Source organism: Sebastes umbrosus, chromosome 11 (assembly GCF_015220745.1).
Source record: "Sebastes umbrosus isolate fSebUmb1 chromosome 11, fSebUmb1.pri, whole genome shotgun sequence".
Lineage (NCBI taxonomy): Eukaryota > Metazoa > Chordata > Actinopteri > Perciformes > Sebastidae > Sebastes > Sebastes umbrosus.
In genome coordinates, this window is record NC_051279.1 from 11,383,502 (window position 1) to 11,398,150 (window position 14,649).

The 14,649-nt window shown below is 36.1% G+C and overlaps 1 protein-coding gene and 1 long non-coding RNA gene across 2 annotated transcripts; one reads left to right on the top strand and one right to left on the bottom strand.

Annotated features, from left to right (window-relative positions):
* Positions 1–3,670: 3,670 nt before the first annotated feature.
* LOC119497115 lies at positions 3,671–4,292 on the bottom strand. The gene is made up of 4 exons (XR_005208871.1): positions 4,172–4,292; positions 4,048–4,097; positions 3,867–3,968; positions 3,671–3,793 (listed from the first exon to the last, which is right to left on the bottom strand). It is a non-coding gene; the product is annotated as an uncharacterized LOC119497115 (long non-coding RNA).
* Positions 4,293–4,362: 70 nt separating this feature from the next.
* yrdc (yrdC N(6)-threonylcarbamoyltransferase domain containing) lies at positions 4,363–14,642 on the top strand. Its single transcript, XM_037784976.1, has 7 exons — positions 4,363–4,565; positions 8,919–9,109; positions 10,693–10,888; positions 11,814–11,928; positions 12,023–12,142; positions 12,433–12,563; positions 13,513–14,642. Exons 2-7 carry the CDS (start codon positions 8,971–8,973, stop codon positions 13,580–13,582), a joined length of 771 nt encoding a protein of 256 aa, XP_037640904.1. The 5' UTR covers positions 4,363–4,565; positions 8,919–8,970; the 3' UTR covers positions 13,583–14,642.
* The last annotated feature ends 7 nt before the right edge of the window (positions 14,643–14,649 follow it).

Genomic DNA, 14,649 nt, shown 5'->3' on the forward strand with positions numbered 1-14,649 from the left:
GTTAATTTATTTAAATACTTGATTCTTTTTATTATACTGATAATACTATTATCCACAAGATAGCAGAACAAATCTATTAATTTATTCCAATCACTTGTATGTTTAAGTTGAGCTGTTTTTATGTTACTGAATTGCTTTTATTTTTTATTTAAAGAACATAATGGGTATTGCTAAAAGCAAGTTTGAGAGAAGAGGCACCTATAGGAGACTGCACAGTGAAACAAATTGTCCTCGAGGATCTGCTTGTTTGCAAAAAAACAAATTGTCCACAATGAAACAGTAAGGAAACTACTGTCAACATCCCATGTTTTATAGGGTTGTGACCCTCTCAGGGATGCATCAAGTCATAACTGATCCTGGTTCCCTTAATTTGTTACTCAGACATATGTTTTTTCTCACCAGATGCCCCTACACTTGCAGTAGCCCTACGTTTTGCTGCACTCTTCCCTGTTTATTGCACACTAACTTGTAAAGTGAGTAATCTGAGGTGCAGCACCACTACAGACTTTTTTGTATACAACTGCTGTAAAGTAGCATTTAAAAAGATGGTGTCCTGGCGACCGTGTAAATACAGTACATTTTAGTGTAAACATCTTTGAGAAACTTGTAGATTATTCTAGAATTTGTATTTTTGTATAGACTTTTGAATTACTAACTCTCAGAGTTTGGAGCTAATGTATACCCCCTCTATCCTTGCGTTCTCAGCCCCCCGTCACAGTTATGCAGAAGAGTTTTGCTGTGTGTTAGTTGAATAGTTCTTCAAGCAGCTGGGCTTTTGTACAGTCCCCATAGCAACAAAATATATGTAACACATAGCCTCCTGCTCAGAGTATAATTTAACAGTATTGTTTCACACGGGACACAATGCAATGATGATAGAACGAAGGCATTATGCCCTGTATACTATAGAGTGTAGAGCTACTTGGCCTTACAACATAACTGTTCTATGAGCCTCCTTGCCTTCACAGTCTCTGCTTCAGACAGACTTGCCATCGACATGCCAACACACTCGTCTTCATTGAGTCTCAGGCGATCACTTCCAGCAGCAGATCACAACAAGGCAAAAAAAATGATGAAAATTGACAGAAAAACTTATGTTTTTTCCTAGAAACTGTATTGTTTTCCAGCTAGCTGCCTGTTTGGAAAAGTCATGAATGGCTATGCAGCATAATGGTTACATGTGATATGATACTACATTTTAGATCCATGTTGTAGGATCAAACTGACATGCATGTCACATAAACTCATGTCTTTTCTTTTTGCCAAAATTTAGTGAGAGTGGAGCTTTCCCTCGCTTCACAGGTGCCATGAAGGCAGATAGATATGTTGTGAGTTCTCCAGTCACACATTTTGTGCTCTAAACCATTCCATGTATGCAGTATTAGATATCAGGAGTGTCTCTACTTGGTTCAATTGGATTACCAAATGTTGATAATTTACTCACCATTTCCTTCTTAAAGGATAACTTAGGTATTTTTCAACCAGAGGCCTGTACTGTACTACGAAGCAGGATTTGGGGTTTGGGAGGTAACTTCAGGGTTTTCAGTCCCACTAAAGTGGTTCACTTCTTACCGGGGTAGATCGCCATGGTAACTTATGCTGAACACATAACCTGCTCCGGAGCAGGTTATGTGTTCCAGATAAGAGATGAACTTGTATAAAAGAACCCCCTACTGACCAATCACAGCTTGGTGTGCAGATCGTATGATAATATTTCACAAATACAAAGAAGTTTTAAGTCATAATCCAGGCTGAAAACAACACAGTTTAAACTGACAAATGCAGGAAGGACAGCTGGCTGTAGCTTGTGGGTGCTTACCGCTTTGAATAATGTTTTTATATTTGTTTTTTCAAGTCTGTTTCACACCGCCGGAGTCGGGGACGCAGCTGAAAGAAGGCTGAAATAGTCATAGGCGCCACATCCTTACCAATGGGCATAATGAAGTGTAATCTATTCATCCATTATGTTCTGAAAACTTTTTATAATATCACTGCCCCAACTAGACGAATAAATCCGACTTTTGAGTATTCAGTTAAATTAATAGGTCTTAATTTACGCATTCACACAAGTCACACTTTTGCCAGTTGTCCTTCCTGCATTTGGCAGCTTCAATTGTATTACTTTTAGTTTGGATTATGTGTTTAACTTATTCATATTTGTCTAATATTATAGTTTGCTCTGTTTGTAAAATGTGCCGCTCTGCTGACAGTAGACTTGTCCATGTCTCTGATTGGTCACATGCTGCAAACACCGCCCCTTTCATGTGAACGCGCTCATAGCCAGATTGAGAAACCCTGGGTTGATTTAGCGAGTTGATAACTACCTTCGTAGGACCGCTTAGCAGGATCTCGGTTGTTAGGGTTAGTCAAGCCAGATAACGAGAAGATACCCTGGGTATGTTGAGCTCGCTTCGTAGTACAGATCTCTGGTCAGACACTTATAACAATCTGCCTGTCAGTGGCTAAAACAAGCACTTTTAGTGGACGTAAATAGACGGTGTCAGATTGCCCCAAATGATTACATTACATCCCGTTTAGTGGCCGGCTGCAGCGTTCTCCCTCAATACTGGACCAATTTCAAAAAGTGTTGTCCGCATTAGTCATTTAGACACAAAAACATGGGAAAATAATGTCCAGGTTGAAAAATACCTAAGTTACCCTTTAAGGCACTCGTGAAAAATTACTGCCAGGAGTCAAGTTCATACCATCAATATATATTTTAATACATGCATACAGTCAGAAAACGCAACTATGCAATTTTACATGTGGCATTCACAAGTTTAAATACCGACTCCAAGACAAAAAGATTTATTCCTCCCTCCATTAAATGATATTCTGCCACAACCTTATATGCGGATCTTCAGAGGCAAAAAGTTGCCTTTCCAATGCATACGACGTTATGCATGTTTCTTGAACTCCAGTATATTGCATTTCATATTTGGAGTGGTGTGTCCAAGTACTGTTTCCCATGAATGTTGCAACACATGCTGTTTAAAACCAACTGGATTTGTTTGAAGGAGTATTTAATGAATGATTCTGTTTTAAGAATTATTTTTGGTCAAATGTATGCAGCTTTTCCTCTTTTTTTTTTTTTACTTTACACATAATGCGTAAACATGTTTCTTTTGGTCTCACTCCATTTATATAATCATCTCTGCCTTTCACATATTAAAATCAAATTCGATGTGGATAATTTGTTGGCTCATCTTCACAATGAAAGTCAAACTTACTGCTGCCCATATTTGTTTTAATCAATAAGCAGAGAAATGGTTTATGACATGTGACCCAGGTTTGAAGTTTATCTGAAACGGAAACATCAGCAAATCACTGATGGAGACATTAGTTTGGAAGCAGATTGTTTGATAATTAATGTTATAGAGTGTGTTCTGATAATTGAGATCCATAATTTACCACTATTTTTTCCAATTGGGCAATATTAAAAGAAAACTATATGCTTCCAAAGGAATGTCTTGACACCCAAAGAATGAGGACTTGTTAAGGATTTGTATTTTTAAAAAAGAATGTATAATGTGAAAATGTTTGCTTATGCTTGTTTCGTATAAAGTAATATGATAAATACATTTCTGAATTGAGAGCAATATAATACTAATAAAACCTTATCCTTGTCACTGACATGTTTGCTTCTTCTGCTCAATGAAGTGTTTTACAGTTCAAATTAACAGTTGGATTTATTTAGTCATAAAATAAAAAGAAAATGGGAGGTGGAAGGGGGATACTGTTCCACTTCTGGTCACTCCTGCGGCGGTAAGGACACATCCTCGAGAGATTTTCTCTGTGGGAAATAAAGATTGACTATTAAAATCTACATTAATCACAAGCGTACAAGGAGAGAAAAGCGAGCTCACCACTAGAATATCACTCAGAATCTTCAAGTCATTCAGGACTTTGTTGCACAGGGTCATCTTATCAGACAGGGTGCCCAGTCTGTCCTCGACATCCTGCAGGTCCTGTGGAGGATAAAACATGTTGGTCATTAGTTTTGGGGCAGATAGCCATCAAAAGTTCAAGCTTCAGATCGTGGCTGACCTGTTTGGTCGGTGAAATACCCTCATCAGTCTGCAGGGTCAGGTCTGTAACTGTTTTACAAACATACATAAGAGAAATATGAATAATGTAACTGTTAAACTGAAAAGTGCATGTATTATATTACCTGTGTCTGAAGCCATGATCATAGATTTATTATCTGTCCTGTAAACACTGCATTTCCATTTTGTGTGTGCCTTCTGTGTTTTTAAGGAGGTGCTCACAGGTGACTTAAATTCCCCTAATTAATGAGTAATGAGGTCAGTGTGTGCTCTGTCGGAGGGTTTGAAGAGGTGCCAGGAAATGCTTTACCAGATATTTTCAAAATAACATAAAGCTTTTAAGCAGTGCAAATGTATTTATTTCTATAGCAAAGTTATGTAATGCTAAACTTTAACGATAAAAACAAGGGTTCGGGGCGTAAATAAAAGTAAAGGAAAATAAAAAGTAATTAAACAAATTTTCGGCAGTCCAAACAGTGATCTTGAACAATTAAAATATATTTAAGAGTTTTCAAAAAGGTTGGGATCATTTGAATACAATGTTAATTTTTTTGTTGTTTTACATTTTAAACAGGGTTTCTGTGTTAATGGTATTTTTTTGGTATGTGAGAGTTTGCTAAGATGATTTAAAAAATATTTTAAAAATGTTCTCTTTTTTTACCATCAAATCCACAAAAAAAGAGCATTAATATCTTTTCTTTTTTTGCATAAAATGTTTTGTTCAATATCATCAATGGAGTAGTTTAATTCAAAACGGGCATCACACATCAATTCTCCAAAGTCAAAGCTTTATTTTCCACTGTATATCTGATACAATGGTAGTTTTTTGGATATAATATTTTGCTAAGATGATAAAAAAATATATTTATAATATATACTGTTTTTGTTATGAACTGCAGACATAATAAAAATGTGCAGAAATGTTCCCAGAATATATCTGGAGAAATCTTTCCACAAAATAACAGGACAGCTAAAAGAAAAACATTTTTTTTTTTTTTACCATCAAATCCACAAAAAGAGCATTAAAGGGACTGTTTGTAACTTCTTACATGTATAAATCAATCCGGGTCGGTGTCCCATGCACGCCCGCGTGTAGCTACTCTGTTCAGGCAAGACTCCAACACAAAAAACACAGGAGCACCAAAACCGCAAAGTTATATCCGTCTTGCAAAACGGTTTTAGCCGCGTTTTTTTTCAGACTTTGTTTTAAGACATTTTTCAGATCTTTTTTTTTCAGACTTTTTTCAGATCTTTTTTTTCAGATCTTTTTTCGGACATTGTTTTTCAGACTTTTTTTCAGATCTTTTTTCAGACTTTTTTTTTGGACATTTTTTCAGATTTTTTTTTTCAGATCTTTTTTTTCAGACTTTTTTTTTTTAGATCTTTTTTTTAAGACTTTGTTTTTAGTCATTTTTTTAAGACTTTTTTTTTTAGATCTTTTTTTTAAGACTTTTTTTTTAGACATTTTTCATATCTTTTTTTTCAGATATTTTTGCAGACATTTTTCAGATATTTTTTTGCAGATGTTTTTTGTCTGGCATTTCTCAGACTTTTTTTTCAGACTTTTTTCAGATGTTTTTTTTCAGACTTTTTTTTCGGAATTTTTTTCAGATCTTTTTTTCAGATTTTGTTTTCAGACTTTTTTTTCGGACATTTTTTTCAGATCTTTTTTCCAGACTTTTTTTTCGGACTTTTTTTCAGATCTTTTTTTTAGACTTTTTTTCGGACATTGTTTTTCAAACTTTTTTTTCAGACTTTTTTCAGATCTTTTTTTCAGACTTTTTTCAGACTTTTTTTTCGGAAATTTTTTCTGATTTTTTTTTTTTATCTTTTTTTTCGGACATTGTTTTTCAGACTTTTTTTTTTTATCTTTTTTTCAGACTTTTTTCAGATCTTTTTTCCAGACTTTTTTTTCGGACTTTTTTTTCAGACTTTTTTTTCAGACTTTTTTCAGATCTTTTTTTCAGACTTTTTTTTCAGACTTTTTTCAGATCTTTTTTTCAGACTTTTTTTTCAGACTTTTTTCAGATCTTTTTATCAAATCTTTTTTTTAAGACTTTTTTTTTACATCTTTTTTTTAAGACTTTTTTTTTGTCATTTTTCAGATCTTTTTTTCGGACTTTTTTTTCGGACATTTTTTCAGACATTTTTCAGACTTTTTTTTTCGGACATTTTTTTCAGACTTTTTTTTCAGACTTTTTTTTTGGACATTTTTTCAGACTTTTTTTTCAGATCTTTTTTTTCGGACATTTTTTCAGACTTTTTTTTCAGATCTTTTTTTTCAGACATTGTTTTCCGGACATTGTTTTTCGAACATTGTTTTTCGGACATTGTTTTTCGGACATTGTTTTTCAGACTTTTTTTCGGACATTTTTTCAGGATTTTTTTCAGACTTTTTTCAGATCTTTTTTTTCAGACTTTTTTTCAGATTTTTTTTTTTAGATCTTTTTTTCAGACTTTTTTCGGATATTGTTTTTCAGACTTTTTTTCGGACATTTTTTCAGATCTTTATTTTCAGAATTTTTTTCAGACTTTTTTTCGGACATTGTTTTTCAGACTTTTTTTTAAGACTTTTTTTTCGGACATTTTTTCAGATCGTTTTTTTCAGACTTTTTTTTCAGACTTTTTTTTCGGACATTTTTTTTCGGACATTGTTTTTCGGACATTGTTTTTCAGACTTTCTTTCGGACATTTTTTAGTCATTTTTAAGATCTTTTTTCAGATCTTTTTTCAGACTTTTTTTTCTGACATTTTTTTCAGGGTTTTTTTCAGACTTTTTTTTCCAGACTTTTTTTTCAGACTTTTTTTCAGATCTTTTTTTTCAGATTTTTTTTTTTAGATCTTTTTTTCAGACTTTTTTCGGATGTTGTTTTTCAGACTTTTTTTCGGACATTTTTTCAGATCTTTTTTTTCAGAATTTTTTTCAGATTTTTTTTTTTAGATCTTTTTTTTCGGACATTTTTTCAGATCTTTATTTTTAGGCTTTTTTCAGATTTTTTTTTTTAGATCTTTTTTTTCAGACCTTTTTTTTCGGACATTGTTTTTCAGACTTTTTTTTCAGACTTCTATTTCAGACTTTTTTCAGATCTTTTTTTCAGACTTTTTTTTCAGACTTTTTTTTCGGACATTTTTTCAGATCTTTTTTTTCAGATCTTTTTTTTCAGACTTTTTTTTCGGACATTTTTTTTCAGATCTTTTTTTTCAGACTTTTTTTTCGGACATTTTTTCACATTTTTTTTCAGACTTTTTTCGGACTTTTTTTTATTTTTTAGATCTTTTTTTTAAGACTTTTTTTTTTAGTCATTTTTAAGATCTTTTTTTCAGATCTTTTTTTTCAGACCTTTTTTTCGGACATTTTTTCAGATCTTTTTTTTCAGATCTTTTTTTTCAGACTTTTTTTTCGGACATTTTTTTTCAGATCTTTTTTTTCAGACTTTTTTTTCGGACATTTTTTCACATTTTTTTTCAGACTTTTTTCGGACTTTTTTTTTATTTTTTAGATCTTTTCTTTAAGACTTTTTTTTTAGTCATTTTTAAGATCTTTTTTTCAGATCTTTTTTTTCAGACCTTTTTTTCGGACATTTTTTCAGAATTTTTTTTGAACTTTTTTCAGATCTTTTTTTGCAGATCTTTTTTTTCAGACTTTTTTTCACATTTTCTTTTTTCCGATCTTTTTTTCAGACTTTTTTCGGATATTGTTTTTCAGACTTTTTTTCGGACATCTTTTCAGATCTTTATTTTCAGAATTTTTTTCAGATTTTTTTTTTTCAGACCTTTTTTTTCGGACATTGTTTTTCAGACTTTTTTTTCAGACTTTTTTTTCAGATTTTTGTCAGACTTTTTTCAGATCTTTTTTTTTCAAATCTTTTTCTCAGACTTTTTTTTCGGACATTTTTTCAGATCTTTTTTTTCAGATCTTTTTTTTCAGACTTTTTTTTCGGACATTTTTTTCAGATCTTTTTTTTCAGACTTTTATTTCGGACATTTTTTCACATTTTTTTTTCAGACTTTTTTCGGACTTTTTTTATTTTTTAGATTTTTTTTTTAAGACTTTTTTTTTTAGTCATTTTTAAGATCTTTTTTTCAGATTTTTTTTTTCAGATCTTTTTTCGGACATTTTTTCAGAATTTTTTTTGGACTTTTTTCAGATCTTTTTTTGCAGACATTTTTCACATTTTTTTTTCAGACGTTTTTTTGTCTGTCATCTTTCAGATTTTTTTTTCAGACTTTTTTTTCAGACATTTTTTAGATCTTTTTTTCAGATCTTTTTTTTCAGATGTTTTTCAGATCTTTTTTTGATGCAGAAATAACTGCTGCAGCTCCTCCAGACCAACAGGTGTTTCCCGTGTCTTGTGAAGTGGCGGGGCTCCGCAGCGAGAAACGTTATCGTCTCCGACCGGGTGCCGGTGTCTCCCCTGTTCCCTCTGACACCCGGTCGGGAGGCTGAAGCAGGAAAAGCAAACACTAGGATCAGCAGTGATTCATGGAGAGACCTCTGTCTGTAGTTTAGGCTGACGTGTGTCGCCTCACTGTTTTGAGCGATGCTCGTTCATGTCTATTTAGAGCGAGCACAAGCGAGAGCCCGACGCAGACTTTCGGTTGACCTAACGACCACAGGTGTCGCTGTTAACAAGCATTTCTGATTCTTACAAACAGTCCCTTTAATATCTTTTTTTTATTTTGCATAAAAGGTTTTGTTCTATATCATCAATGGAGTAATTTAATTATTAACGGACATAATAGATAAATTCTCCAAAGTCAAAACTTTATTTCCCACTGTGTAATTCTGCTCTAACAGGCTGCTGCTGGCCCTTTAAGAAAGGAGGCGTCATTGTTTGTGGGCGTAACCCGGAAGCTCTGTCATTTCATCAGGCAACAACATGCTCTCTGCTCCTCCGGGCTGTGACTCTGTAGCTCTGGGTTTATGAAGTCAATCTGTAGCATCGCAGTTGAATTAATCAGATCGAGAAGAGCTCTGAGTTCAGCCGGAGGAGAGATGATGTGTAAAGAGCTCAAGACCAAAGTGCTGCGACTGTCGTCCGTCCATCAGGAGGGAAACACAGGTGAGCTCTCACTCACTGCACAAGTCCACGTGCATCCCCATAGGCTGCAGGGTTTTGACCCTTTCTTTTGATAGATTATAATAAAGAGAGATGTTTGCCAGTAAGTAACACAAAAACATTGCATTATGTTACATCAGATTCCTGATTTTCCTGTCATGCATGTCCTGTCAAATACACACCCACACACAGAGCTCACCTAGTACAGTAAAGTTAATATACTTTATAATCAGACAGCTGTCTGCACACACTGGACATCAAGGCTGTTCTTTTTTGTCCCCCCATTTGTCTTTAGATAGTTCTCTTTTAATGCAAATTTTAGTGCTTTTAGTGTTTGTGAATTGTATTTTATCTCTATTTGTGTCTGCAACTTTGTGTTCTTGCTGCTGACTGTCTTGGCCAGGTCTCCCTTGGAAAAGAGGTTCTTAATCTCAATGGGGCTAACCTGGTTAAATAAAGGTTAAATGAATACAAATAAAAAGGCATCAAAGCTTTATTTACAATGTCATCAGGTGACACTTGAGATACTCCTTGACATCAGATGTTAAACAGCTTTGGGAGCAGTATCCTATCTTTATATGGAGGAGAAAAAAGGGCCAGTGTGTGTAAAATACTCCTTTACAAATTACTTTCAACATGTTACTTATACAAACACAACTTTGTATCTGTACTTAATGTGACACATTTAAGTATACAGTCCATCCACAGCACAAGTCCACGTGCATCCCCATAGACTGCAGGTTTTAAAAAAAAAAAAAATTTGATAGATTTTAGCTGCAGTAACGAAGAAACATGTTTGTCAGTAAGTAAGGTAAAAACATTGCAGCTTGTTACATCAGATTCCTGATTTTCCTGTCATGCATGTCATGGTTCCTGTCAAATACCCACCCACACACACACAGAGCTCACCTAGTAGTCCAATACAGTAAAGTTATACTTTATAATTAGACAGCTGTCTGCACACACTGGACATAATAATAATATAATAATAATAATTTGTATTTGTAGAGAACTTTTCAAGCCCACTGCACAGGAAATGCACATCATAGACAGCAGAATACAATGAAACATAAATAATTAAATAAACAATAGAATGGAAAAATAAAGAAACAAGCATATACATATTCATAAAATTACATATGCACATACATACATACACATCAGCACACAAGCATACAAAAAACTAAAATTCAGCTGATTGGAAAAGCCTTTCTATAAAAGTGAGTTTTAAGACTGGATTTAAAAGTCGTGACAGAATCTGCTGATCTGATGCTCAGTGGAAAACTGTTCCTGAGTCGGGGAGCCAAAACTGCAAAAGCTCAATCACCCTTTTTTTTTTTAACCTCATTATAAGTAAATAGACTTTCACATGTGAAGTCAGTGGAGTGCTCTATATGTGCACTTTTAGAGCAATGCATATAATCGTTACCGTCCACCTCTGCAAGTTTATCTCCCTTCACTACCCCCAAGTCAATTTCCAATATACAACTGACCTGTTCGATACAGTATGATTGAACATTTTCTACCCTCAGTGTTTGTTTTCATGTGTGATGCCTCCATTGACCCTGCTTGGTTTTGAACTGCAGATGGTGCTGACATCCTGAGTTGCACGGCGAAGGCTCTGAAGGAGGGCAATGTGGTCGGCGTGCCCACAGACACCATCTACGGCCTGGCGTGTCTGGCCCAGAACTCCGCAGCCGTCAGTAAAACCTACGACATCAAAGGACGAAATGGACACAAACCGCTGGCCATTTGTGTGGGAGAAATCCAGGATATCTATAAGTAAGTGTGTGTAGTACGGGCGTCTGCTGCTGCTGCTTTAATCTGATACTTCCAACGGAGCGACATTTGAATGCAGATTTCTATTTGAAAATCATTTTTTTTAAATATCAGTGGTAGCTGTTGGTGTCAGTCCATCAGACAGACAAACATATTAGTCATCCACAGATGAGTCATACGCTGTCTCCACACCAACAAGACACATTTTTTACATTTCGAGTCACAGGTACACCTGCTGTCACAGAAATACCCCAGTGTTCTTTAATTAATTTGATAGGTAATAAAGTCTTAAATTAAAGCAACAGTGTGTAACATTGTGGGGGATCTATTAGCAGAAATGGAATATAATATTCATAGTTATGGTTTCATTAGTGTATAATGACCTGAAATTAGGAATCATGGTGTTTTCGTTAGCTAAGAATGAGCCCTTCATATCTACATAGGGAGTAGGTCCTCTTCAGGGAGTCTGCCATGTTTCTACAGTAGCCCAGAACGGACACATTACCTGAAGGCCACCATAGTTCAGCGACACGCTTGTGAAACTGCAGTGACGTGAGCCGCAGAATGCAAACCGTGGTACCGCCAGTCTGTCTTCGGTTGCTCCTAAAGTAGCGTTAATATGATAAGGATGGCCAGTCTTGGAAAGGGAGGAGTGAGCAGAGGGGTACTCAGTTGGTTGCAATCTGCAACCACACCACTAGATGCCACCAAATCCTACACACTGTCCCTTTTAAGGCATTTGTAAATAAATCACAAATTAATACAGAGGAGATGAGGCAGACTACCAAATGACAACATCTTTGATTATTTGACATAGAAACTTCACAGACTTGCGATGTGGAACTGTGCAGTAATATCTTAACTTGCTGTACCACTGGCTTTAAAAGCACTGCTCAACTTAAACATGTTTTTTTGTTTCCATGGTCAGGTACTGTAAGGTGAAGGTGAAGGAAGCGCTGTTAGGTGACCTGCTGCCGGGTCCCGTCACTCTGGTGTTCGAAAGATCCGAAGTACTAAACCCAGATCTCAACCCCTTCACTTCAGTAAGTCCACTCCTTTTTAACTGGATATTACTGAAAATAAAACAAATGGTTCATTAATGAATGTCTGTAGTTTACATGTCCATGTGCCCCTCAGCTCGTAGGCGTTCGTATCCCAGACCATGCCTTCATGAGACGCCTTTGCCAGATGTGTGCTGAACCTCTCGCACTTACCAGCGCCAACATCAGCTCGCACACCAGCACTGTGGCCGTACATGTAAGTGGAGAAATGATACGTGACAAGTTGGGAGATGCTTTTATCAGAGTCTCACATTCACTATGTTTTATAATGTCATTCAGGAGTGTTTCCTTGCAGCTTAATTCAGGTTGGAAGGATCTTTGTTTTATCCCTTTGTCTCCGTTTGTTTTATTGTCTTGTATTTTAACGTGTCTGGCTGCTATGGCATTTTAATTTCCCTCCGGGGATTAATAAAGACATCCGTCTATAGTCTGTCTAAGTTTACAAGATTGCTTTTTAATGCTGCTGCTGTGTTTTTTCCTCTGAAGGAGTTTCAGGAGCTCTGGCCCCAACTTGCAGTGGTGGTGGATGGCGGACCAATAGGAGACCAGAGCCGCCTCGGATCAACAGTGGTCGACCTATCGGTACTCGGCAAATACCGCATCATCAGACCTGGCTGGTGAGTTCATGCCGTTACTGGGACCCAGTTAGCTTTTACTTGCTGCGGTTATATGTACCATTTTTCTCTCTCCAAATGAAATCATACCCACTAATAATATCAAACAAAATGGTTTACAGAAGCACTAAACCTTTAGCACAGAAAAACTCTCTATGTCGCTGCACCGGCGACAGCTGCTGGTGAAGGTATTATATGTTCCGGTTGCCCATCCGCCTGTCTCTCTAGCTCAGGAATCGCCTGGAGGGAATTTTATCACATCTAGCACAAATCCACTTGGATTCAAGGATGAACTGATTAGAATGTTTGAGGTCGAAGGTCACTGTGACCTCACAAAACACGTTTTTGGCCATAATTTAAGAATTCATGTGCTAATTATGACAATTTCACACTAATGTCTAAAACAGGGTTATTCAATTAAAATTTAGAGAGGTCCAGTTAGAGAATATTTCCTCAAGCAAAAGGTCCAGAACATCAGAATGACTATCTTGTGTCATGATTCAGTACCCTATTGAAGTAGCGGCTCAGTTAACCCCCGTCACTCCACTCAGCCGTCAGGAAACAAGACACACCAAACCTCTCTTGGTCTTGAGCAGCTGCAGCATTTATTTCTGCACAAACTGCAACTTCCACTGTACATTCACTTGATATTCTCAGAGGTAACTCTGTCTCCTGCTCCATCCACCAACTCACTTGTTCTCTATTCTCCAAATGACCTCCTCTATTCTTACGACAACTGGCTTTAGACAGGGCCATTTGCATTTTCACGTCGGCCACCATAGTTCTCCAAAGCGCTTGGCACACTGGAGACGTTTCATTTGGTTACAATCTGCAACCTCACTACTAGATGCCGCCAGATGTTACACACTGTACCTTTTAATCAGCAGACTAAAACACAGCTACAGCCACAATTGTACCTTTGACTATGAAATGACTGAAATTCTGTTTTCAGTGCCTTTTCTTCCACGGTTGATGTGCTGCAGCACAAATATGGCCTGTCAGAGGACTCGGGGGAAGTTTGACCTTTGTACTCTCCACACTCCACAACACACGCTGAGACGCACAACCAGCGCTGACCACGGGGCTCCTTCAGAAAAGATGAATCCTTCTCATGTTCACAGGGAAGAACGAGTCTTTCCCTGGAAGGATTGGAAACTCAGGAACAGCTCGATGGCCGATATTGTTCTGGTGGCTGCTTTAATGTCTGGAGTAACTTATTTTTCTTTTGATGATCATATTTTCTGCCGTACTATGCGTCAACTATCATGGGATTATGTGGGATTTTAAAGTGTCACAGTTCTCTACCATTTATTCAGAACAAGCTCAGCTATACAGTATGGGATTTATTATTTTGCATCTTTTTGTATTGCCAAAGCAACATGTCTTAACGGAGAATACAATGGTTTGAGTTTTTATTTTAATATTTCCTTTTATGGCCTGAATACTTCGTTGTGGAATTCTGTGAATAGCATTGACTATACATCAAACTTGAGTACAGAACTATATTTTATTATTAACCTATGAATCCCCTGTATTTATTTTATCTGCATGTCAGTTTACCAGTGTGAGGCTTGCACGATCATTGGTCACCTGCTACAGTTTCAGTAACTGTTCTATATTGTAGTTTAAACTACATTTACAAGTTTGAAAATACTGTAATATTTCAGATTTGTGTTGGTTAGCACATATGGTGCCTTCAAAGAAAGAAAAACAATATACGACTAAAATGACAACATATTAACCTACTATGCACTGAAAAATTAACTTCCATGGCCTCTGCCATTTCCTGACAACGTCAACAAACACGTCACAACTCGTGAGCTCTGAGTTTTCAGAAACTTTCCGCTTACGATGTCGTGAATACCACAAGAGGGGGACGTTAGTATGGACTCTTCTCGTGAACACTTAAACACGACCCCATTTGAAGGCACCAATAGGCCAAGTGGATATGACATTCTTCTGCCCACTTGCATGTTGAAAACACCGTCTGACATAAACTTGTTTTGATGGATTGTACAACCTCGGCACAGCCACAATAAAATATTTTTTTCAGTATCACAGTCTTATTCATGCATAAGAAAATATTTGA

Excerpts from the sequence above, each read along its gene's own strand:
- yrdc (XM_037784976.1), top strand. The coding sequence starts at position 8,971 with ATGAAGTCAATCTGTAGCATCGCAGTTGAATTAATCAGATCGAGAAGA. Across the intron at positions 9,110-10,692 it reads CCATCAGGAGGGAAACACAG|ATGGTGCTGACATCCTGAGT; the intron begins GTGAGCTCTCAC and ends TTTGAACTGCAG. Across the intron at positions 11,929-12,022 it reads ATCTCAACCCCTTCACTTCA|CTCGTAGGCGTTCGTATCCC; the intron begins GTAAGTCCACTC and ends TGTGCCCCTCAG.